Source organism: Carassius auratus, chromosome 40, assembly GCF_003368295.1.
Source record: "Carassius auratus strain Wakin chromosome 40, ASM336829v1, whole genome shotgun sequence".
In the NCBI taxonomy this organism is placed as follows: Eukaryota; Metazoa; Chordata; class Actinopteri; order Cypriniformes; family Cyprinidae; genus Carassius; species Carassius auratus.
Genome location: NC_039282.1, coordinates 5,251,847 through 5,273,328, shown reverse-complemented (window position 1 = coordinate 5,273,328; position 21,482 = coordinate 5,251,847). Strand labels below are relative to the sequence as shown.

At 37.9% G+C, this 21,482-nt stretch overlaps 1 protein-coding gene across 8 annotated transcripts in view; it reads left to right on the top strand.

The window, feature by feature from the left end:
- Window positions 1-21,482, top strand: part of LOC113058358 (pleckstrin homology-like domain family B member 1) — a 69,397-nt gene that overhangs the window by 34,912 nt on the left and 13,003 nt on the right. Inside the window, exons 7-21 of one of the 8 annotated variants that reach the window (XM_026226169.1) lie at window positions 2,738-3,004; window positions 3,668-3,814; window positions 4,019-4,156; window positions 4,508-4,567; window positions 10,478-10,606; window positions 11,934-12,089; window positions 12,171-12,281; window positions 13,730-13,819; window positions 14,187-14,291; window positions 15,583-15,708; window positions 17,872-18,030; window positions 18,249-18,356; window positions 20,556-20,672; window positions 20,852-20,954; window positions 21,249-21,299. In XM_026226169.1, coding sequence (XP_026081954.1) covers window positions 2,738-3,004; window positions 3,668-3,814; window positions 4,019-4,156; window positions 4,508-4,567; window positions 10,478-10,606; window positions 11,934-12,089; window positions 12,171-12,281; window positions 13,730-13,819; window positions 14,187-14,291; window positions 15,583-15,708; window positions 17,872-18,030; window positions 18,249-18,356; window positions 20,556-20,672; window positions 20,852-20,954; window positions 21,249-21,299 — 1,867 coding nt within the window. The remainder of the gene's footprint in view (window positions 1-2,737; window positions 3,005-3,667; window positions 3,815-4,018; window positions 4,157-4,507; window positions 4,568-10,477; window positions 10,607-11,933; window positions 12,090-12,170; window positions 12,282-13,729; window positions 13,820-14,186; window positions 14,292-15,582; window positions 15,709-17,871; window positions 18,031-18,248; window positions 18,357-20,555; window positions 20,673-20,851; window positions 20,955-21,248; window positions 21,300-21,482) is intronic. The other 7 variants (XM_026226170.1, XM_026226172.1, XM_026226171.1 and 4 more) reach the window with 7 other exon arrangements.

Genomic DNA, 21,482 nt, shown 5'->3' with positions numbered 1-21,482 from the left:
TCCTCCACAGATCACACTGTGCTCATCTAGTCTCTAGAGCACATCAAAGAGAGCGCACACAACCTGCCGGAGTACCAGCATGCCTCTTTTTGTTTATCCTTCTTTTCTGCTGTGAATTTAATCATCATGTGCAAATATTTTACATCCTTCAGCAAGGTTGAGATTTATGAAAATTAAATATGTATTTTAAATGTACGTATACTACTATTTAAAAGAGTGGTGTTAGTAAGATTTCATAAAGTTTTATGTACTCGCCAAGGCTGCATTTATTTGATCAAAATAGAGTAAAAAGAATAATATTGTGATATATTACTAGAATATATTACTAGAGTTTTCTATTTGAATATATACGACTCCAGACTCTTTAATAGTAGTGTATAAAATTAAAACAAACTCTAAAATTAGCATTTCTTAAAACCTCAAAAGTAATTGGCCCTGTCCCAAATGGCACACTCTGGACTTGTGAACTTCCTCAGAGTCCACACTTTGGTGAGGTCATGTAGTGCAGACCTATAGGGCCCTTGGCGCGAGTCCACGAGGGTGCATTGAGAGGTATTTTTGGGACTGACTCGATCATCACGCCGGAAATAATGGTCTTATTAAATATCACAAATATCTTATACAAATATTATAATATTTAGCATCGGGAACAGGTTTCTTTTCTTTTGCCAAATATTATTTCTATGTCAACTACACAGCATGCTTTTGCTTATGCCACCTGGGCATTAGACAATATATACATGTTTATTTAAATGATGTATACAGTTGTAATAATACATAATGTTCCATTTGAACTAAAATTTTAATTTTAACACATAATAAACATGTGCGTGAGTTTCAGATGAATTTATAGGTTTAAATATAAATACTAGGTTTACATATGACTCATTAAAGCCCTGACATTTGGTTCTATTTATTTAATGAATCATAATGCTATCATATTATTCAACGCGGTATTATTATGTTTGAGATATCAACCACTGGTCGATGACCATAATGTTTGTATAAACTGTAGGTAACAACTTGTAAAATGTACACCTAGGTTATAAAAACCGTAATGATACCTACACTTAAAGATTTTCTTCTCAGCGATGTCATCAATTGCTCTTGAGCGAAATCTCCTCCCATCTGTTGTCTGATTGGCATTTCGCAAGGATTCCTGGGTAGTTAAAGTGTGCGTAGCCTGCATCTATGCGGGCTTCATGGAAGACCGCTTTAAAGGTACAAAGGGGGCGCTGGTGAGCACACTTCAGAACGTAAAAATTCAGAATGGGACGGCCAAAGGACTCGTAGACTCGGCGAGCATACACAATTTAAGTCCACGAGACCGAAAGTCCACATGAAGTGCGCCATTTGGGACAGGGCCATTATATAATTTAGATCCTAGGATAAAAGTTTGTAAAATAATAAAAATATAATATACAGATTATGGGAAGTCTGTGTAATATTCACATATTGACATAATGAAATACATATAGTAAAATATATTTGAAATTCATTTATTTTGTGCTATATATACTACAAAGGCATTTGCATATTTATGTGCTTAATAAAAAATACCCTGAAATACTTTTGGCTTACCTAACTATTAAACTTGAAGTCTGCTGACTTAGAACAACTAATGTTGTGCTTAATGCACTTTAATTGTGTGGAAATAGTGTTGAGGTCCAGCTTAAGATATACTTAAGAATGTCTGATTGTGCTAAAGTGGAACTATTGCAATGTATACTTCGCTACACTTTAAAAATCTTTCATATATAGACTGATATTACACGGAAATCATACATCTTTATTAATAGTGATATTAAAACACATTTTAGGCATAATATTAAGAAATGTGCATTATATAGAGAAATTCTCCAAATTAAGTTTAATTATTATTTTATATCAGTAAGTCTTAAGTGATATGTCAGTAAATATGTTAATGGATTTCAAGTATACTTAGTATGAAATACATGTATTTTAAATAAATCATGTCATAGGGTTTTTTTTTTTTTTTTTGCTAGGGGAGTGTCAGCCAATCATTGAATGTCATCTCAAGTATATACAAATTTCTGAGTGCTCATTGTTCTCACAGTAGTAACTCAGTTTTTCAATTAATACCTCTGAATACCTCTCTGCATAATTTAACAAGAAACTGCACTTGCATGAATACATTGCATTCATAGAACCCCAAAACCATTGTTAAATGCATTTTTCCACACAATATATTACAGCCAATTGTATAAACATTTCTAGATATTAACATATCATAAGAAAAAGTATATTTTCTCCATTTGCATGCAATACAGACTGTGTTACTCAGCAGAGTCGGTGCCTCAGTCTGGGGCAAATGGCTTATAATGGCGAAAGGTCACACTGAAAATGTGTCTTTGAGGTGGGCCCGACTCACTTAAGTGGTCAGCTGTTACCAAGTTCAGACCCCCCAGGCTGACATTACATGAGTTCTGTGTAGTTGCGTAGTTGTTTCAGTGTCTGCCGTAAGAGAGGGCCTGTTCTGACAAGCGCTGGGTGTTTGTATGTGCTGAAAGCAGGGCTGCGTCCTATCGCTTGAGGACAGGGTCCTGATAAGAGTCTCTCCAGACAGTGGCGCTTCTGTTTATTTCCTCTCCTCTCTTCAGATTTGCATCAGTAGGATGCTGAGTGCCTGTGTCTGGCGCAGAGGAAATTAGATAATGTGAGGAAAACTTTTGCAACCCCCTGACTCATCTAATAGCTCATCTGTGTTGTGTTTTAGGAACGGCAGCGGCTGGAAACAATCTTGAACCTCTGCGCCGAGTATAACAAGGGTGACGGGCCGGCGGGAGATCTGGGGCTTGGCTCAAGGGACCAGCTTAATGTCAGACATCCTTCTTTGGACAGTGTGAGCAGTGCTTCCCTAAGGGTGACGCAGAGACATCGTGGAAGCCGAGAGGAGAGCCTGAAGGAGGACAGCAATAGCACTGAGAGTGCACAGCAGGACCGACGGACCCCACCAGCTCTGCTAAATGGACAAAATGGACAGGTCAGAGTCTGTTTACTTCTTTAAATAAGGACAATTGTGGTATATATGTTTGCACTATTAGCAATGTTAGTATCTACATTCAATCTATCTATAAAATATTAATGTACTTTTCATATTACATATTTGTATAATAATTCAACTACAACTGAAGTTACAGTAAAAAGTTTTTTTTTTGTTTTTTTTGGATGAAATTAATACTTTTGTTCATATTTTTATTCAAAAGTGAAAGTAAAGAAATTCATAACATTACAAAAGATTCCTATTAGAAAATAAATGCTGTTCTTTTGACTTTCTATTTATCAGGAAATCACGAAAAAATTTTTATTACGGTTCCTACGAAAATGAACAGTTTTTAACACTGATAATAATAAGAAATGTTTCTTGTGCAGCAAATCAGCATATTAGAATGATTTCTGAAAAATTCAGCTTTGCCATCACAGGAATAAACTGCATTTCAAAATATATTAAAATAGAAATCAATTATTTGAAATTGTAATAATGTTTCACAGTAGTACTGTTTTACTGTATTTTTGATCAATAAACTGCCTTGGTGAGCATGAGAGACTCCAAAAACATTACAAGAGAACTTACTGACCTCAAACTTTTAAACAATAGTATATAAGAAAAGTTAATTATATAAACTGTGTGTGAATTGTATTTTAGGCAGAGGACTCTCTGGGATCGGGCAGCATTGGCCGTCTGGAACTGGGATACCTGGAGGAGGAGCGGGTTCGAGTGCTGGCAAAGGTAGATGAGCTCAAAGCTCGAATCACAGAACTGGAGCAGCAACTTCAAGAGTCCAAACAGGAGGTGAGCCTCTCTCATAAACATTGTTATATAGCTTGTTAAATACACTGAAGGAGACACAGGAAGTCCTTTCCTAATTATAGAGGATAAGAGTTGGAAGCAGAGGGAAGTGATGCGTAGTGGAACAGAGAATGTCAAATGGAGCACTTGGGTGTGTTTATGTGGCCTGTGTGAGAATTGCTCTATCTGACGGGTTGATCTGAACAGGCGGAAATGGAAAGAGCTCTTCTGCAGGGAGAGAGACAGGCCGAGCTGGAGCACATTGAGGCTGAGACAGAGATTATCAACCAGCTACAGCGCAAACTCAGTGAACTGGAGAGCACCATTCAGAGAGAGAAAGACAAGGTAGGATACACACACCACGTAAAAGTTCACAGAATGTAATTGTCTATATATTTACATGTAGAAGTAAAACTGTTTCCATAAAGGTGTGGTCATATTTAGCATTGCTTAGGGATCCACATCATCTTAGTTAGACATAAATTTGCGGAACGGAAATCTGGTTGGTTTAAAAGTGACCTCATTGTAAGCAGTTATTTATATGTATACACTATTGACAATAGAATGTTTTTGCTTGTGAAATTTTGCCAAAATGTGACTGCACCTTATTCTTAAGAGTTTCAAATCTTTTGTGTTTAATACTGTTGAGCCTCTCTGGACTGAACAGCCTTTTCTGGTCTCTGACATTCCTTAAAGGCATGCTATTCTGCTGGATGGCCACTCAAGGTCCATTCTGGTCTCAATTGCCATCCCCAGGTAAAAAAATAAAATAAAAAATAATAATAAAAAAAAACGAAAGAACGACAGTGCTCATTTAAACTAGCCAAACCACTTCCCATTACATCTGGTCATTCTACATTCTACAATAGAGGATCTGAAGATGATAGTCAACTTTTAAATGCAGTTCACTGGTTTCGTTTGGGCAGAAAGCAAAGGTTATGTGTAGTAATCAAGCATTCATTCACAAGAGGTGTGGTCTTTTTCCTCTTCTTTTTGTGGTGGTTCTCATCAGGTCCTCTACAAAGCTTGGCAATACTAACAAGCCTTCATTAACCTCTAAACTCCTCACTGCTTTTTTACGCACTGACAGTCTCTTGGTTTCTTCTGCTTCCCCCTCGGGTTCAAAACTGTTTAGCTTAGCATAAACTCAGGCTTTGGGATTAGCGCGCTGGCTATAAAGGACAATAGCTCCAGTGGTGCAAGTCTCTTTGACTTACAGTGGGTGTCTTTTAGAAAGTCTTTTTCCTGACCGCTGTTTCTTTTATTTCTTATCCATCAGATTCTGGGTTTCTCTGGGTATTTTAGTCTCCTTTTTCGATTCTGCCAAGTATTCGGCTCTTGGAGATATCCTTAAAGGAACAGTTAACCCAAAATGTTTAATTCTTTCACTATGCCTTTTGTTTTTAATGGACTTACTTTCTGTTGAATGCAAAATGGGAAATTTTGAACACTGTGCTCAGTTTTCTTTCCCATGAATTTTCAGTGAATAGGAAATGTAACTCTCAAACTTCAAAAAGGATGCAAAGCAACATAAAATGTTAGTACAACAATGCACTTTATATTCCATAAAAAGTAATTAGTGGTCTTACTTGGGAACCTCTGAGTTTAAGAGAACAGGCCAATAAAAATTGGTGAATTGATTTTGCATGCCAAGCCACTCTCCTGTACATATGGGGATATAAGTTTATGGCCTGCATCCACTTTAGATTTTAGCTTTGGAGGCGAATATTGTTTGTGCACTGCAGCAATACAAAGCCGCAACTCATAAAGGAAGTGTCTCTTTCTGGACTGGCAATTTAATGCTATAACAGTAACCCCATTTACCGTTATTCCCCTGGGCGCTTCAGTTTTACAAAAGAGTCGTTTCTTTAAGAGCTATAAAGGATAGTTTGCGTTTTTTTAAAGATGCCACTCCATGTCCTCTTGGTTGAGGTAATTTCCCTGTTCCCTGATGATGGCCACGATCGCTGTCTTTCATGTCTGGGCATACAGCACGCTAAAGATGCATTTGCAGATGGTTCATGCACGCACTGTGAGCATATTACCATGGCAATGCTGGCCCATCTCTGCTAGAGAATCAGATGTTGACAACAGCAAGAAGATCTGGCGGGGCTGCCGGGACTGTTCGGGTGTTGAGGCAAATGCTGAGTCCGACCCAGAGCTTATGGCCATGCTTGCCTGGGCAGCCGTGAGCATCAGCTTGGAGGTGAATTCAGCACCCAGCCCTGGATGCTTGGTTTCTCAGCATGGAGCATGGCTTCAAAACTGCATCCTACTTGTTCTTTTCTTCCCAGAAGTGCATGAGGTGGTCATAAAGTTGTGGATGGCCCCTTTTATGGCCAGAAGCAGCTCATCGACCTCCTCCGGTCCTCTCGATGGTTGTGCTGCTAAGGGGTACATTGATGTTGCCCACAAAATGCCACCACCTGGAGGAATCGTCCAAGCCTGGAAGCTGACGTCAGCTCTTGCTGCCAAGGCTTACAGTGCTGCAGGCCAGGCCGCCTCTACCCTGGACACCATGGCCATCCTGCAAGTCCATCAGGCCAAAACACCAAAACAAATGCACGAGGGTAATACTGAAGTGCATCCTTAGATGCATCCAATTCCAGGATTGGTTTTTAGTGGTCATCCTGAAAGACGCATAATTTCATGTCTTGATTCTTCCTGAAAACAGACCTGAGTTTCTTCAGAGGTAAGACAGTAGTGCCACTGAAGCAATTTCAGAGGTACCTGGGGCATATGACAGACAGTCACACTGCTCTGATTGTAGGGCTGAAACGATTCCTCGAGTAACTCGAGTTACTCGATTGCAAAAAATGATCGAGGCAAATTCCTCTGCCTCGAAGCCTCTTTTTATTTATTTTAAATCTCACATCAGGTTATTTCGCAATGCTTGTGACACAGCGAGTTTACGTCACCCACAAAGCGGAAGGAGACACAAGCGCGGAGTCTGAAATCGCATAATGCAAGGAGTCAGCAGTGTTTTGATTTGAGGGCACAGACAAACGTAAAGAGAAAACGCGGAGTGAATCACGGAATCCAGTCATAAAAACGGATTTTACAGTTTAACGCGGAATGGCACGGAATTTGCCAAATTTTCGCAGAAATTCGCAGAAGCGCGAGTTCCTTTATCACACACACTGAAACGCGCGTGCTGTCTCACTAAGAATAAGCCAACTGCTCTGACAGTCACTTCATGAGCATTTGACCATTTGATTTGAGTAAAACTAGCGTCACATCACACACAGAATTGTAAAGGTAAGTCAAGCCGTCACAATAAAAGACCGTTTTTTAAGGTTTAATCACACAACATTTCTTTCATGTTTTATTTTTAATAGTAAATCCCCTTTGTTTACCAAAAAGTTAAATTTGCTTAATTTTTAATAATTAAAAGATAAATTAAATGAATGTTTTATGTGTTTAATGTTTAATGTGCATCTCAGAAAATGCTTTATTTTAAACCCCAACTGAATGGCACTTAAATGCACTTCATTCATCTGTCAACTTTATTGTCATTGTTCACAGTACAAGTACAGACAGAGAAACAATGGGTCATAATTAAATGTTTATTTTTGATGTATGCATTGCATTTTATGCATTTAAAATGAAAAAAAAAATTCTAAAAAAGGAAACTTAGTTGGTCATTTTAAGAAACCCAGGAGTCTTATTTTCTCTTGCATAATTTATATTGCACTTTAATTAAGCAAAAACACATTTTATCCGATTACTAGATTAATTGATGGAATTTTTGATAGAATACTCGATTACTAAAATATTCGATAGCTACAGCCCTATCTGATTGCTCCATATAAGACCACTTCACCACTAGTTACACAGCTGAGTCCCAAGATGGGCATGGCACCGTGGGATACATCACTTGATCATCACGCTGATGTGTCACCACACATTCAGCCCCTGATCGGACCATGCCTTCCTATGAGCCTCTGCTAAAGGGCAAGCTCGTGTTGATCCACACAGACAACACTGCAGTTGCATCATATCTATCAACCACCAGGGTGATCTACAATCACGTCACATGATTGTTTGTAACTCACCTGCCATCTTTTCTAATCCACATTCTGGGGAGCTCAATCTCTCATGGCAGCTCACCCTCCCCGGAGAAAGGTGACTCCATCCCCAGGTGGTCCAGCTGATCTGAAGTCAATTTTGGGATGCTCCGGTATATCTGTTTGCTTCCCACGAGTCCACCCACTGCCAGTTGTACTATTCCCTGACCTTTGTATGCACTAGTCTATGCAAGAATATGTTTCACCCAGTGAGCCTTCTCACACAGACATTATGCAAGGTCAGGGAAGACGAGGTACAGGTCTTGTTGGTTGAGCCTTTCTGGCTCACCTGGACCACCTGGACCTGATTTTCAGAACTCATACTCTTCACAACAGCCCCTCACTGTCGGATTCCCATGAAGAAAGACCTTCTTTCTCAGGGGCAGGGGATCATGTGGCACCCCATCCAGATTTCTGGAACCTCCATGTCTGGCTCCTGGATGCTGGCTCATGGTCTTAACTTCTCAGCATAAACCTGAATGAGTGGATTCACTCTGCCATCTTATAAACCCGTATGCACCAGGGAGTGGCTTGGCATGCAAAATCCACTCACCAATTTTCATTGGCCTTTTCTCTTAAACTCAGAGGTGATTGGGTCTTCCAAGTAAGACAAACACAATTTTCAGTGAAAAACACACCAACGTCTTTACACAGATGAAACTGTCATATGATTTCTAAAAATAACAAAACACTAGTAAAGTACCTTACACATACAAGTGAAAGTATGTGCAAGTGACATACGATCATAGGTGATCAGTGACTGAAGTGATCATCCCTATCACCTTGGAGTGGTACTTTTGAGTGAGCAGGGCACATGCATGCTATTTTGTAGTCATTTTGGAATGCACTTGGCAAAGGGAGTGATGAAATTTCTTCATCTTCATCTTCAGTGCCCGTGACAATGCAGCATGGTGTCCGTCAGCAGATCTCACTGTTTTAATGTCATAAATGTATTGTTATTGTAGTTAGCATAACTGTTGCAAATAAACATACATTTTATGTTAAAAAGTTTTTGAAATATGTTAATATATGAAAATTAATATGTCTAAAACTTTTTAAAATTTAAAATGCATAATGTCCATTAGTGAATCTGCTGATGTACACGGTGCTGCGTTATCACGGGAACATGCCATCTGTTGATAATGAGGAAATTGTCTCCCTCTTTAACAAAGTGCATTCCAAAACAACTACATAATGGCACACATGTATGTGTGTGTGTGTCATTTTTTATTATGCATGCATGATGCTTGTATGAACCTTTTTGAAGCTTGAATGCTCCAGTCCCCATTCTTTGTAATTGCTTGTAAAAAGCAACAAAAATTGTATTTTTGTGTTCCACAGTGGGAGAACAAAAAACCTCAAATGGGTTCATAATGACATGGGCAACCAAACAATTTTCATCTTTGGGTGAAGCATTCCTAAAAAATGTAATATATATATATATATACATCTAAATATATTTTATTCAAAGATATTGCAGTACTTTGGATTGCAAAAAGCAATATATATATAAAACAGGATTGTTAATTCAGATCTTTACTGATCAGTTTATTTGCTTTGAACCCATTGGCTACCACCTCATGTTTCCTTTGGCTGTAATTTGTACTAGATTGATCTTGACCACAAACAATCTGTGCAGTGTTTGTGCAAACATGGAGACTTCCCCTATAAACCTTGAAAATTGCTTTTTAAAGTTCTTTAAACAGAATCTGGTTCTGTCTGTGCTTTGATATATTAATGTTTTGACATGCTATGAATGTTCTCATATTGGTCTGGAAAAGAAAACCATGCATGAATTCAATGTGCAGTAGAGCAGCTCAACATCTAGCCTTAGAAATTTCTGGTGACTAACTAAAAAAAAAAAAAAAAAAAAAACAATCTCATGCATTAAGTATGATGCTATTGCAAATCTTCCTTTTTATGATAAAAGAAAGAAAAATGGCCAGCTTCAAACTAGCCAACGATGCCAAACAAATCAATTCCTACTATCTGATATAGCATAATCTTATCTAAAAAGCATATAACTTCGGAAATTCCATAAATCTGAAATCATTGACCAAGAAATGCCTGAGAACAGAAGTCTGTTTGGCCCTGTTGATGGCCTACAGTCCAGTGCCACGTAGTTAATAGTATTTTATAAGGCGTAATGCCCGTACACACCAAACACAATAACTATAAAGATAACTATATTAGCGTCCATACAAGCGGATTATATCATCTGTTCATTCCATGCACACGCTCGTCTGCCACTTAAAATTATCATGCTTGTTATAGCAGGATTGATTCTGATTGACTGTAAATGTTTTTATCATTCTTCAGCTGAAAAAAAAAACCAAATCTTCCAAGTGATTCCAATGATTTTTTTTTTTTTTTTCGCCTTTATCATTATAGCTGTGGTGTGGACTCTGTGGTGTGCTATTCTTTAATATTAAAAATTATTTTTAGAACTATATCTTTATTGTTATCTTTATAGTTATCGTCCGTTGTGTAAACAGGCCTTTTTTGAGTTCATAATTTCTTGCTCCACCCACTCTGTTGTGAACTCTAACCACGGATGCTTCTGCATGGTGTGGATTTGAGCTGTGTGTTTTCTTTCTAGGAGAGGGCTAATGTTGACGCAGAGCGGGAAGCCCTGGAAAGGCTTCAGGATGAGTACAATGAGTTGACGAGCCAGCTTCATAACTGCCCTGAGTCTCTGAGGGAGCAGTTACAGGAACAACTCAAGAGGGTCAGTGACCATCAGGAGCAGCAGCACTTTTAGAACTGCTTCCGTCCCACAGTCCTGGCGTTATAAACCCCACCTTTCAGAACACATTCCCAACTAAGCTCCTTTGGGTTGTCTATACACCCAATCCACCATGATGATCCTAGTAGAACTATTATTCCATGTTTAGTATTCTTAAGAATGATTTCTGCTGGGAATATCATGTTGTTATTCTTGTCTGCCTTAGTTTAGTGCACTAAAGAAGGTGTCAAATTTCCTTATGGAAGGTAAAGTGGTGTTAATTTGGTGAAATTTTGCATGTTTTTGACATTTTTGGATGTATTTTTTAGTTTTTTTACATGCTAATATCTGGTGCTGAAATAGTAATAACACTTAACAATCTACTAATCTATTAATGCAGAAACTAACATAACGCTAGTTTTGTTTGGATACCCCTCACTTCTCTCACATGATTATTTCCCTCAAACCAGTTAAACAAAACAGGTTGGGTTAGGGTTAGGGTTAGGGTTAGGGTTTAGGATAGGGTTAGGGTTAGGGTTAGTATTTGTTTAAGTATTATACAGGCAGTCAGCTGTTATTTACATGGCCAATGAAATCTTTAATATTGCTGAAAGGGTTTGCACTTAACTTGTTTGGGGGAAAATCATGCCCTTCTTTCTATATACCACACATATTATAATATTTTGGCCAAATTATATTTTTACAATGTATTTACATTTTATTTGGGTAAAAAGATACAAAAATACGCAGTATAACAGGAAGTCATATTTATCATATTTATTTTGATTTGCATAGTTGAAGGAATCTTATCGGACAATGCTCGGGCAGTATTTTTGATGACTAGCCCTTTTTGCGGTCAGAAATATCCCAAGGGTTGCATGAGAGAGAAGGGATGTCGTGTGTGCACTGAGCCTTCAAGCTTCGCAGTATCAGAAATGCTTTGATGAATTGACTCTTTTTTTCAGTCTTTCCCAGTTTTACCGTCCCAGCTGACAGTTTAAATGATGTTTGATGCACTTGGGTTTCAGTTGTATGTATTATGATAGATCATAAAGGATTCTGGAAGAGTGTATTATTTCAACACAGATCTGTGTGTAGCACCAGGGTTTTAATATTTTAATAAAATACTTTTTAAACTATTTTTAATTTAGGATTTTTGTATTGTATTGAAATAAGGATTACAGACCATGTTGCATAAAGTTTCTTCTGGTTCCTCCCTGTGGTTTCTAAGCTGACTCAGCTTGACTGCTGCAGAGCATGCTTAATGCTGTAGTTTTATGGGATGCTTTGACTAGTGTTTGACTCCAAGCTTGGATGTACGTGTGTTTAGGAAGCTGAGACCCTTGAGGCTGCGACTAAGCAGTTTGAGGACCTGGAGTTCCAGCAGTTAGAGAAGGAGAGCAGTCTAGAAGAGGAGCGCGAGACCATCAGCCAGCAGCTGCTGCAGGACAGAGCTCAGTACCACAGCAGCATCACCAAAAGAAAGGTAAAAGAAATATAGACACATATAATAAAGCATGGATGCACCAACAGCACCGCAACCTAATGTTCAAACTTTTGTTTCCAGGAAAAAGTTGCATCATTGGAAAGCCAGGCCAGTCAGCTGGGAATACAGGCCACTCAGGAGTGTGAGAGACTGGCTAAGGACAGAAGTTTGACCTTGCAACTGCTACAGAAGGTATAGGAAATTAAAATTAGTTCCTATATTAACGTTTAATGTTCTTGCTCATTTTAAAGGTCCTATATTGTCAAAGTTGAAATTTCCTGGCTTTTTCACGATAACTAAGGTCTAGGGGCTATTTAACTAACATGTAAATTTCAAAACAGTCAGTCCACAGTAAAATGCACACAGCCTGCTTAAAGTAGCTGTGATTTTTCACGAACTGTTGTGACTTCTGTAAAAAGTTGACATCAGAACTACACAGTCACCTCCTTCAGTCACCACCCCAAGCACCGCCCACCGTCCCACTCTCCTACTGTCAAACCCTCAGACAACATTGCATCCGTGCCATTGCTGAGCAATGTGTGCAAAACCGTGTGATGTAAGAAACATGTGGAAAGAAATCTGTAGACTCGTACATAACAACAAAAGACAATACTTTATTGAACCTTTTCAATAAGTGTGCGCTGCAAACACAAGCATTTTTGACGATAGTTTCTCTCCTTTCCGCTCATTTTATCGCGTTTAACCACAGCGGTCACCGGTGTTTTGTCTGGCAGTGGCAGCAGATATGCGATCAAATTTCTAATTTGAGGCTGTATTACGTAGTTTCTGGCACCCAACATCACAACAAGATGATATTTTAAGCTCCTTACTTAGCCGAATCTGTGCTGGTTTGAGTGGGCCGCCTCCAGCTAGCGCTGTGACGTCGGCTGAACCTAGTTACCTGTGGTTGGCCTGGCCATGCATCACTCGGGAAACAACAGGCCAATCAGAAGAGAGGCTTATGAATATTAATTACACAGGCTAAAATCGACCTGTTTTTAGAAAACCTCCTGAGAAAGGAGCTGTAAAAATATAATGGTTTTTGTTAATAATACCACAAATATATATTCTTAAGGACATCAAAACCTAAAATAAGAACACCTTAGGCTGAGGAATTGCACCAAATAACTCTAAAACTTTATCCATGGCAATGTCTACATTGTTGCTTGATAAAAAAAAAAACATTTAGCATAAAATGATTGAATTAAAATCTGCGCATTGGGATTTAACTAACTAAAAGTACACATTTGAATGAATTGATTTGTTTGGATAGTTAATGTAAATAAACGGTGTCACTTTTCAAACATTTTTCTAGTTTTATTCGTTTTTCAAATATTTTAGTTAGGTTAGATAAATGTATTTTGCTCACCAAGGCTACATACATATTTGATCATAAATACTATAAAAACAGTACTATTGTGAAATATTATTATAATTTATAATAACTGTTTTAAATTTTAAGCAGCCATGACTCCAATCCTATTCTTTAGTCACATGATCCATCAGAAATCATTCTAATATGATTTGGTGCTCAAGACATTTCTTGTTATAATCAATGTTGAACACCATTGTGCTGCTTTATATTTTTGTGGGAACCATCATACCATTCTTAACTGATTGACTTGGAATCTGTGTTTCAGGAAAAGGAAAGGCTGGCCAGCCTGGAGAGAAGATACCAGAGCTTAACTGGTGGAAAAACGTTCCCCAAAAGCTCCAACACTATAAAAGAGGTAAGCAGAAATATAATCCAATGCCTCATGAGCCTGCTACGCTAGCCTACAAGATATAACTGCTGAATATTTGCTCCCCTGTTTGAAATTATAATGTATTTGTTGGCTAACTTATTTTTAAATGTTACGTTTTTTCCAAGTACAGTATGCTCTCATGTGAACTTCATATGGTTAATGCGGATCCTTGCAATACATCTTTGTAGTTTGGTTTTCTTGGGCTTGGAAAGCTATAAGGTTTAGCTTTGCAGACAGATGTTCATGGTAGCATATGCGTCCCCCGTGCCATCCCATAACAGTTTGGCTAGCGAATCAGGAAATGAAATCTTTTAGACTCAGGATATTGTTTGACCTATAAACCTCTGCCCAGGATATGCTTCACATCAGCGAGGCTGACCTATTAGACAGTGACCATCCCAACTCCTCCCCCTTTCATGCTTCCTCATTCCACTCATATCCCATGGTGCCTCAGGAGGTAACTGAACTAACTGTTGATGCATGCAGCCTGGAGCGTGCTCTGAGAACATGCCAGAACAAAGCATCTCAATTTGTGTTGCCTTATTGAGAGCAATTGGCTTGTTGGGATCTGATGTTTGCAGGCTTCCAAAGACAGATTGCACTTCCTCTGAAGTTTTGGAAAAGGTTTATTGATTTTGTGTTTGAAAAATGATTTGTGAAGTCTTAACATCAAGTGTCGGGAAATAGTTAACACAATTTTGCCATTTGAATGAATTTGTCCACTGTGTTTTATAGTTTTATGAGATTTATAACTGAGATTATAATTGTTTTTGTTCCATATAAATATAACTTTGATTACAAAAAAAAAAAAAAAAATAATAATAATAATCACATTTTCGTTCAAATATTTTGAGCTTAGAAAGTTTGTTTTAATTTATTGTGAAATAAATATCTTGTGCTTTTGCTAATGCTTTATACATATTTATTTAAAAATACAGTAAAAACAGTAATATTGTGAAACATTAAAATTACTTATTATATGTTTTATAATGTAAACTTTTATATTTTAATATATTTTGAAATACATTTTTTCCCCTGGATTCTCTGATGAATAGAAAGTTCAAAACAAAAGCATTTATTTGAAATAGACTTAATATATAAATGTAATTTCTAAATAAAAGTATTAATTTCTTAAAAAAGTGTTTGACCCACTTTGATACATTTTGTAGTTATGAAAACTAAATAAATATTGCTAAGAGTGTATTTTCTTTTTATTAAGAGTTTGCAAAATAGTTACTTTTTCAAAAGTAATTTGACTATAGTAGGACTACTTGAAACTATAGCTGCGTCCCAAATGACGTACAATGCACTCATACACTATGTACTTATGCACTATGTACTCAACCGTGTAATGTATGAATTATATCAGGTTCTTTTTTCATTCATAATTGGAGTCTGATAGGCCCTCCCCCTTCGCCACGATTAAAGCTGCAAACGTTGAGTGCATGCAGGGTTCAACATTCCACACTTATTATAGTTATTTAAGTGCATCATCTAGGTATTTAAAGTGCTTTTTATTTTTGGAATGTTCAGTGAGAACAAACTACTTGCACTATTTATACTACAAAACAGCATAGAACACTGCATAAGTATGCAATTTGGGTTGCACTGCTTGAATAACTTGTAATTCGTGATTCATATAAAGAGTTAGATGGAGGCATGCATATGACAGTTTGGTTTTGGATTTGAGTAAACTGACAGCTGAACTTCTGTCCTGTGTGAATTGATTGACTGGTAACATCTCTCAGGAGTACTTGAAGCTATCGGATGTTTATAAGATGTATGGGAGTGATTGCCATGACATCCAGCTCACCAACGCTTCCTCACACGGCCTCTCGCTTGCCCTTGACCCAGCTGTAACTGCCCCCCGTGAGGTACCAGAGCTGCTCTCTTCTTGCTGCTTCTCTCTATTAAACGTATTTTCCTTTCTTCATACCTATAGTGCTACTTATGTGCTGTAGATATTTGTTAGCTTGGCGTCATATACAGTACGTGACCAAAACCAAGCATTATAGTACTAAGGGTCATGCTCGGAAATGAGTGCCATTTCCAGTTTAAGGAAATGTATCATAAATATTCTGACAAAGGAATAATTGAGAAAATGAAAAATTGCTAAAAATGTACTCCGCTTCAGGCCATCTAAGATGAAGACGAGTTTGTTTCTCTATCTTAACAGATTTGGAGAAGTTTAGCATTACATAACTTGCTCACCAATGGATCCTCTGCAGTGAATGGGTGCCGTCAGAATCAGAGTCCAAATAGCCGATAAAAACAATGCAATAATCCACATATAAACCACACTACTCCAGTCCATCAATGAACAATTTCTGAAGTAAAAAGTGTTTGTAACAATCATTAAGGCATTTTAACTGTAAAATGTAACTTTTTAACCATAGGTATTGGGGAAAAATACCAAAAATACAATGCAGTGAGAGTGATTACATTTTCAATTCAATTCAATTCAATTAAAATCAAGTTTATTTGTATAACGCGGGATGTAAATCCTCTGGCAAAACAGAGAAACAAATAGAGACATCATTAGCATAGCTGCTGTTCCAACAAAGTAAAATTAATTAGTTAGCCCAAGCTAAAGAATAATAATGCCCATTTGATCAGATACAACTGCAGTCACAAATAATGAGATGCATTATTTGAATGCTTGGCTTCAATCTAGATTAAAACAGAGAGAGTGTGTCTGAACCCTGAACATTATCAGGAAGCTATTTCAGAGTTTGGGAGCCAAATGTGAAAAAGCTCTACCTCCTTTAGTGGACTTTGCTATCCTAGGAACTACCAAAAGTCCAGCAATTTGTGACCTTAGGGAGCGAGATGGATTGTACCATTGTATAAGGCTAGTTAGGTATGCAGGAGCTAAACCATCTAGGGCCTTATAGGTAAGTAATGATCTTTTGTAACTGATACAGAACATTTTCAGCAAATTTTCATTTATAAATGAACTACTCATTTAAAAACCTCAAAGGAAATACAATGAATGTTATATTTGAATTAAAGTTCAGCTAACAAAAAGTTCAGATTAGCGTTATCATAACTAGAACTTTTAAAAACCGTTTTGTTAATTGAATAAAATTGAATAAGATAAATATTGGACGAAAAACGAATGAAAATTTGAAATGCTGGCTTGATAACTGAAATAAGTTTAGTGTAAAGCACTGAAATTAAACATTTAAACATACATAAATAAAAGCTCATTTAAAACATTAATATAAAAATATACCATATAAATAATACTAAAATAAACCGTTGTTTGCATATAATTATGCTTTCCATAATAATAAAGGTTTATGGTAGCAGTTGACAGTTTTACAGTTTAATTTTGCAGCCATGAAGGTCACGAAGCTACAAGATAGATGTGTAGATGCATATATATAATAATGGTAGAATTCTAGCTTTTCTTCATATATATTTTGTTTTCAATAAAATGAAATGATTTATTTGAAATTATTTATTTGATAATAAAGTAAGCAGTTGGAAACAGAGGTGGGAAAGATAAAAAAGCATGAATGAATTGATTGATCGATCGATCGATTGATTAATTGACAAACAAACTAGCACAAGTGGCACCTGTTTTATAGAATGACCCATTACTCTAGGCTTGATGCAATAAAGCAGTATCTTACATGTTCGGTTTTTTTTTTTTTTTTTTTGTCCTAACCAGCTGCAATTTTCTCATTCTTTGATTGCAGATAGCCCTACTTATCGAGACATCTTACTGGGTCACTATCTCACTCCACATAACTGTAATTTAAAAAACAAACATGTTCTAATTGTCTATTTTCGCTTTAACTGTAGACAGATAAATTACTGTACAGTACCTGCTGCTGGAAACTTGTTGCATTGCATCTAGTTAGGACACAATACAAGAGCTGATGTTTATGCATTAAGTAAATGGAACTGAAAAGCATTGTTAAACTTAATTATGTGCTCTTGTTGCCAACTTTATAACTTCTCTTTCCTGCTCTGCTTCTTCTTGTTTTTTGCCCTTCTGTCTGTGTCCGCGTGTCACTCCTGAATGTCAGGAGTATGTGACCGTCGGCCAATTACACCAGATCTATGGGATGCCGAAGGTGGAGTCTTCCCCTACCTCACCCATCCAATTACTTCAGTCTTCTCTCGCAGACTCCGCCTTCTCCTACCTCCCCTCCCCTCACGGCTCCTCCCTCTCTCTCTCCTTCGAGGTGTGTCTCTCCTCTGTGTTCTCTCTTGTTTTATTCCTGGTTAGGTCTGGGTATCGCCAACGACCTCTATCATTCAGTCATTGAACAAATCCTTCAGTTGCTCATTAACACTCTTCTCTTTCTCTCTCTGGCATTCCACCGTTCCACCTCTCTCTCTCTCTCTCTCTCTCTCTCTCTCTCGTGCTGTCTGTGCTTATGGATGTGCTGCGTGTGTTAAGCGTCAGTCGGACTGGGGCAGGCCTCAGATGCCCGCTCTAAATTTAGAGCACTGGTACCCTCCTCTTCCCCTCTTGGCTAAAGCTTTCTCATCACGCAAACCTGTGCAGGTAACAGCCAGAAGCTCAGCTCTCTTTTACTCCCTTTTGCTCTTCCACATTTTCACATTTCATCTTCATAGGCCTGTTTTATATTGATGTGTCTAAGTTTGTTTTTGTGGGTGTTTTGCATATTTGGCTGTCGATTCTTGTCCAAGGTCTCAAGGTTTCTATCTTCTGTTGTTGTACTGTTGTGTGGAGAACCATCTATAGCAGATTCCTATTGTTAAAGGGGGGGTGAAATGCTCGTTTTCACTCAATATCCTGTTAATCTTGAGTACCTATAGAGTAGTACTGCATCCTTCATAACTCCATAAAGTCTTTAGTTTTATTATATTCATAAGAGAAAGATAGTCTGTACCGATTTTTCCCGGAAAAACACGAGCGTATGTAGGCGTGACGTGTGGGCGGAGCTAAAGAATCACGAGCGCCAGTAAGCTTTTGCGTTGAGAGGGTCTGGAACCTGTGACATTACGTGAGGACAAAACCAACCAAACCAAACCATTGCTAACTTTCAGATTCAGCGTATATTTAAGATCCAGAGGCTGAAATTTAACAAGAGCAGCAGCAACAACAGCGGCTCTATGTGGTATGTACTGAAACTGTATATATATTTGCTTAGCGGTTTTGGAAAATGATTAAGTTCCACTTTGTCTTTTTTTTTTTTTTTTTAAGCTGTACATGTGGAAAGTGAAGTTTGATGACAACATCGCATGTTGTTTACTTGATGTGCTTACGCGCCGATAGCTAAGTTAACAACACAGAGATATTTGAAGCAGTTTTACTCGTGCAGTTTGATGACAACATCGCATGTTGTTTACTTGATGTGCTTACACGCCGACAGCTAAGTTAACAACACAGAGATATTTTAAGCAGTTTTACTCACCACATGCGGTTCCAACACACGATCGTGACCCTTTTTCGTTGGGACTGCATTATCCTTAAGAAATAAACGATACGCAAATCCGTCGTCAAACTGGGCCTTGTTTGTAAAACAAGCATCTTCGAAATGCAGGGAACAAACACAAACACTTGCACAACTCCGTTGATGCTCTGTAAAAATAAACTCCATCCACTGGTCCCTTAATGCTGTTTCTCTTTAGGTAATCTGTGCAGGGTTGTCTTGCCCTGGCAACCAAAAACAAACTCCTTTTGTGACATTTCGCGACGCTCTCGCTCTGATCAGTGAAGTCTGTTGTGCTCTCAGTGCTCTGCTCTACGGGAGCGTGTTCTCTTCCGGCAGACGTGCCCTCAGGACCCATATAAGGAAATTCCACTCCATCTAACGTCACACAGAGCCATACTCGAAAAAAAAACTTTCCGAAACTTGTGACAAACCCCCCTTTAAAGGAATAGTGCACCAAAAAATTCTGTTAGTGTTTACTAGTGTTGTTTCAAAGCTGAATGACTTTCTTTCTAAAATGGGACACAAAATGAGAAGTTGAGCAGAATGTGCAAGCTGCTGTTCTCTGTTAAAGAGTAGAAGGGGACCAGAGGCTATCAAGATTAAAAAAGGATGTGAAAATACATCAAATTTGTCTTTATTGTTTCACGATTTGATTTGATTTGATTGCGATTGCGATGATCATGTCAACGATCTGATTCAATTCAGTATCACAATGCATCATGATAAACCTGCACATGGCTACATTTTCATATTAATTTCATATCAAATTTATTGTGTGCATTTTTATTCAATTACATTAGTGGACTACTTTTTTAAATAGTTACAAATTAATAATAAATCAAAAGAATTGTTAAGAATTTAACCAACTAATTATAGCTTCAAAACATGCAGGCAAATATAAAGTAATAAAGTGGGAAAAGACAATTACAAGTGATAAACAAGAAGTATTTGCAGTGTTTGAGAGTGCTTTACTCAAAAGCTTACAGACAAGTTATGGTTGAGATTCAGTGTTAATGCTGTTTACTGATGACATCATTGTGGCAGCTTTACTCGGCTGCATTCACACTAATGCACAGATCTCTTTTGACATATCAGATGTTTTGTCCTGTTCCGAAAACATAACTGATTGTGTTTACATTAATTACGTATCGTGAAAGTATTTAGAGGTACAAGTGTATTTAAGTCCACTGCCTCAAACTTCAGCACAACAAAAACAAAGTGCATGTAAATGTCTCTCAATGATGTGAACAATAGTAGCATGAAATGCAATACTTGGACTCACAATGAATATTTCTGGCCTGCAGGTGTACCGCTCTCGACTGGACAGTGATACCAGCCAATCATCACTGAGACCAAAAATCAGCACTGGTCTGTCCCCCACATACACTACGGCTACACTGGGACGCAACACTCCCACCAGGGTAAATAATGCATTGAGACTATTTTAGCACCACGCCAGAGTAAATTCTCTCTGTTACACCCCTGCCAAGGTAAATAGTGCAGTTATCAGAATCTACTGCATCATTTAATGTGGTAATTAAGCTCCCTTCTTTATCGTTAAATATGCTGGTGGAAATAATTGTTTGTTTTATTTACCCAGAGTCCTCTGATGGTAGCCAACAGCACCGGGAGTCTCCCACGCAACCTGGCAGCCACCCTTCAGGACATTGAGACCAAAAGGCAGCTGGCTCTTCAGCAAAAAGGTAATGAGGAACACAGCAGCTTGAGAGCTGACATTTCAGAGCTGATTGTTAGATCAACATAAATGGCTGATGAGCCATCAAACTTCAAGGAGTTGCTCAACTAAAAATATCATTATTTACTCACCCTTGTGTTGTTCCTTATCCACATGCTTTATTTAAATTTCCACATTAGTTTGATTTTCCATATTCATTGTGACCATAGGATGCTAGTTTCTTCTTTGGGTGTTGTCTTCCTTAGTTGTCTTTTCATTTTTGATCATCAGTCATCTTTTGTTGTCCCTTGCCCTCAAACAGAATTCTTGCCCTCCATGTTTGAGTCATCCTCCAGTACGGACAGTCCCACAGGTAGAACGAGCTCTAAGTAGCATTGGACTGCCCTTCATCGTAATCAGCATCCTCATTAATTCTAACTCAGCATTTTGTGCACTTCCTCCCCCATTGGAACGGTCTTGCCTGTGTCCAAATGTTCTTTTACCAAGGTTATTTTCCACTGATGGCATAGCTGTGCATGGATTGAATCATGATATC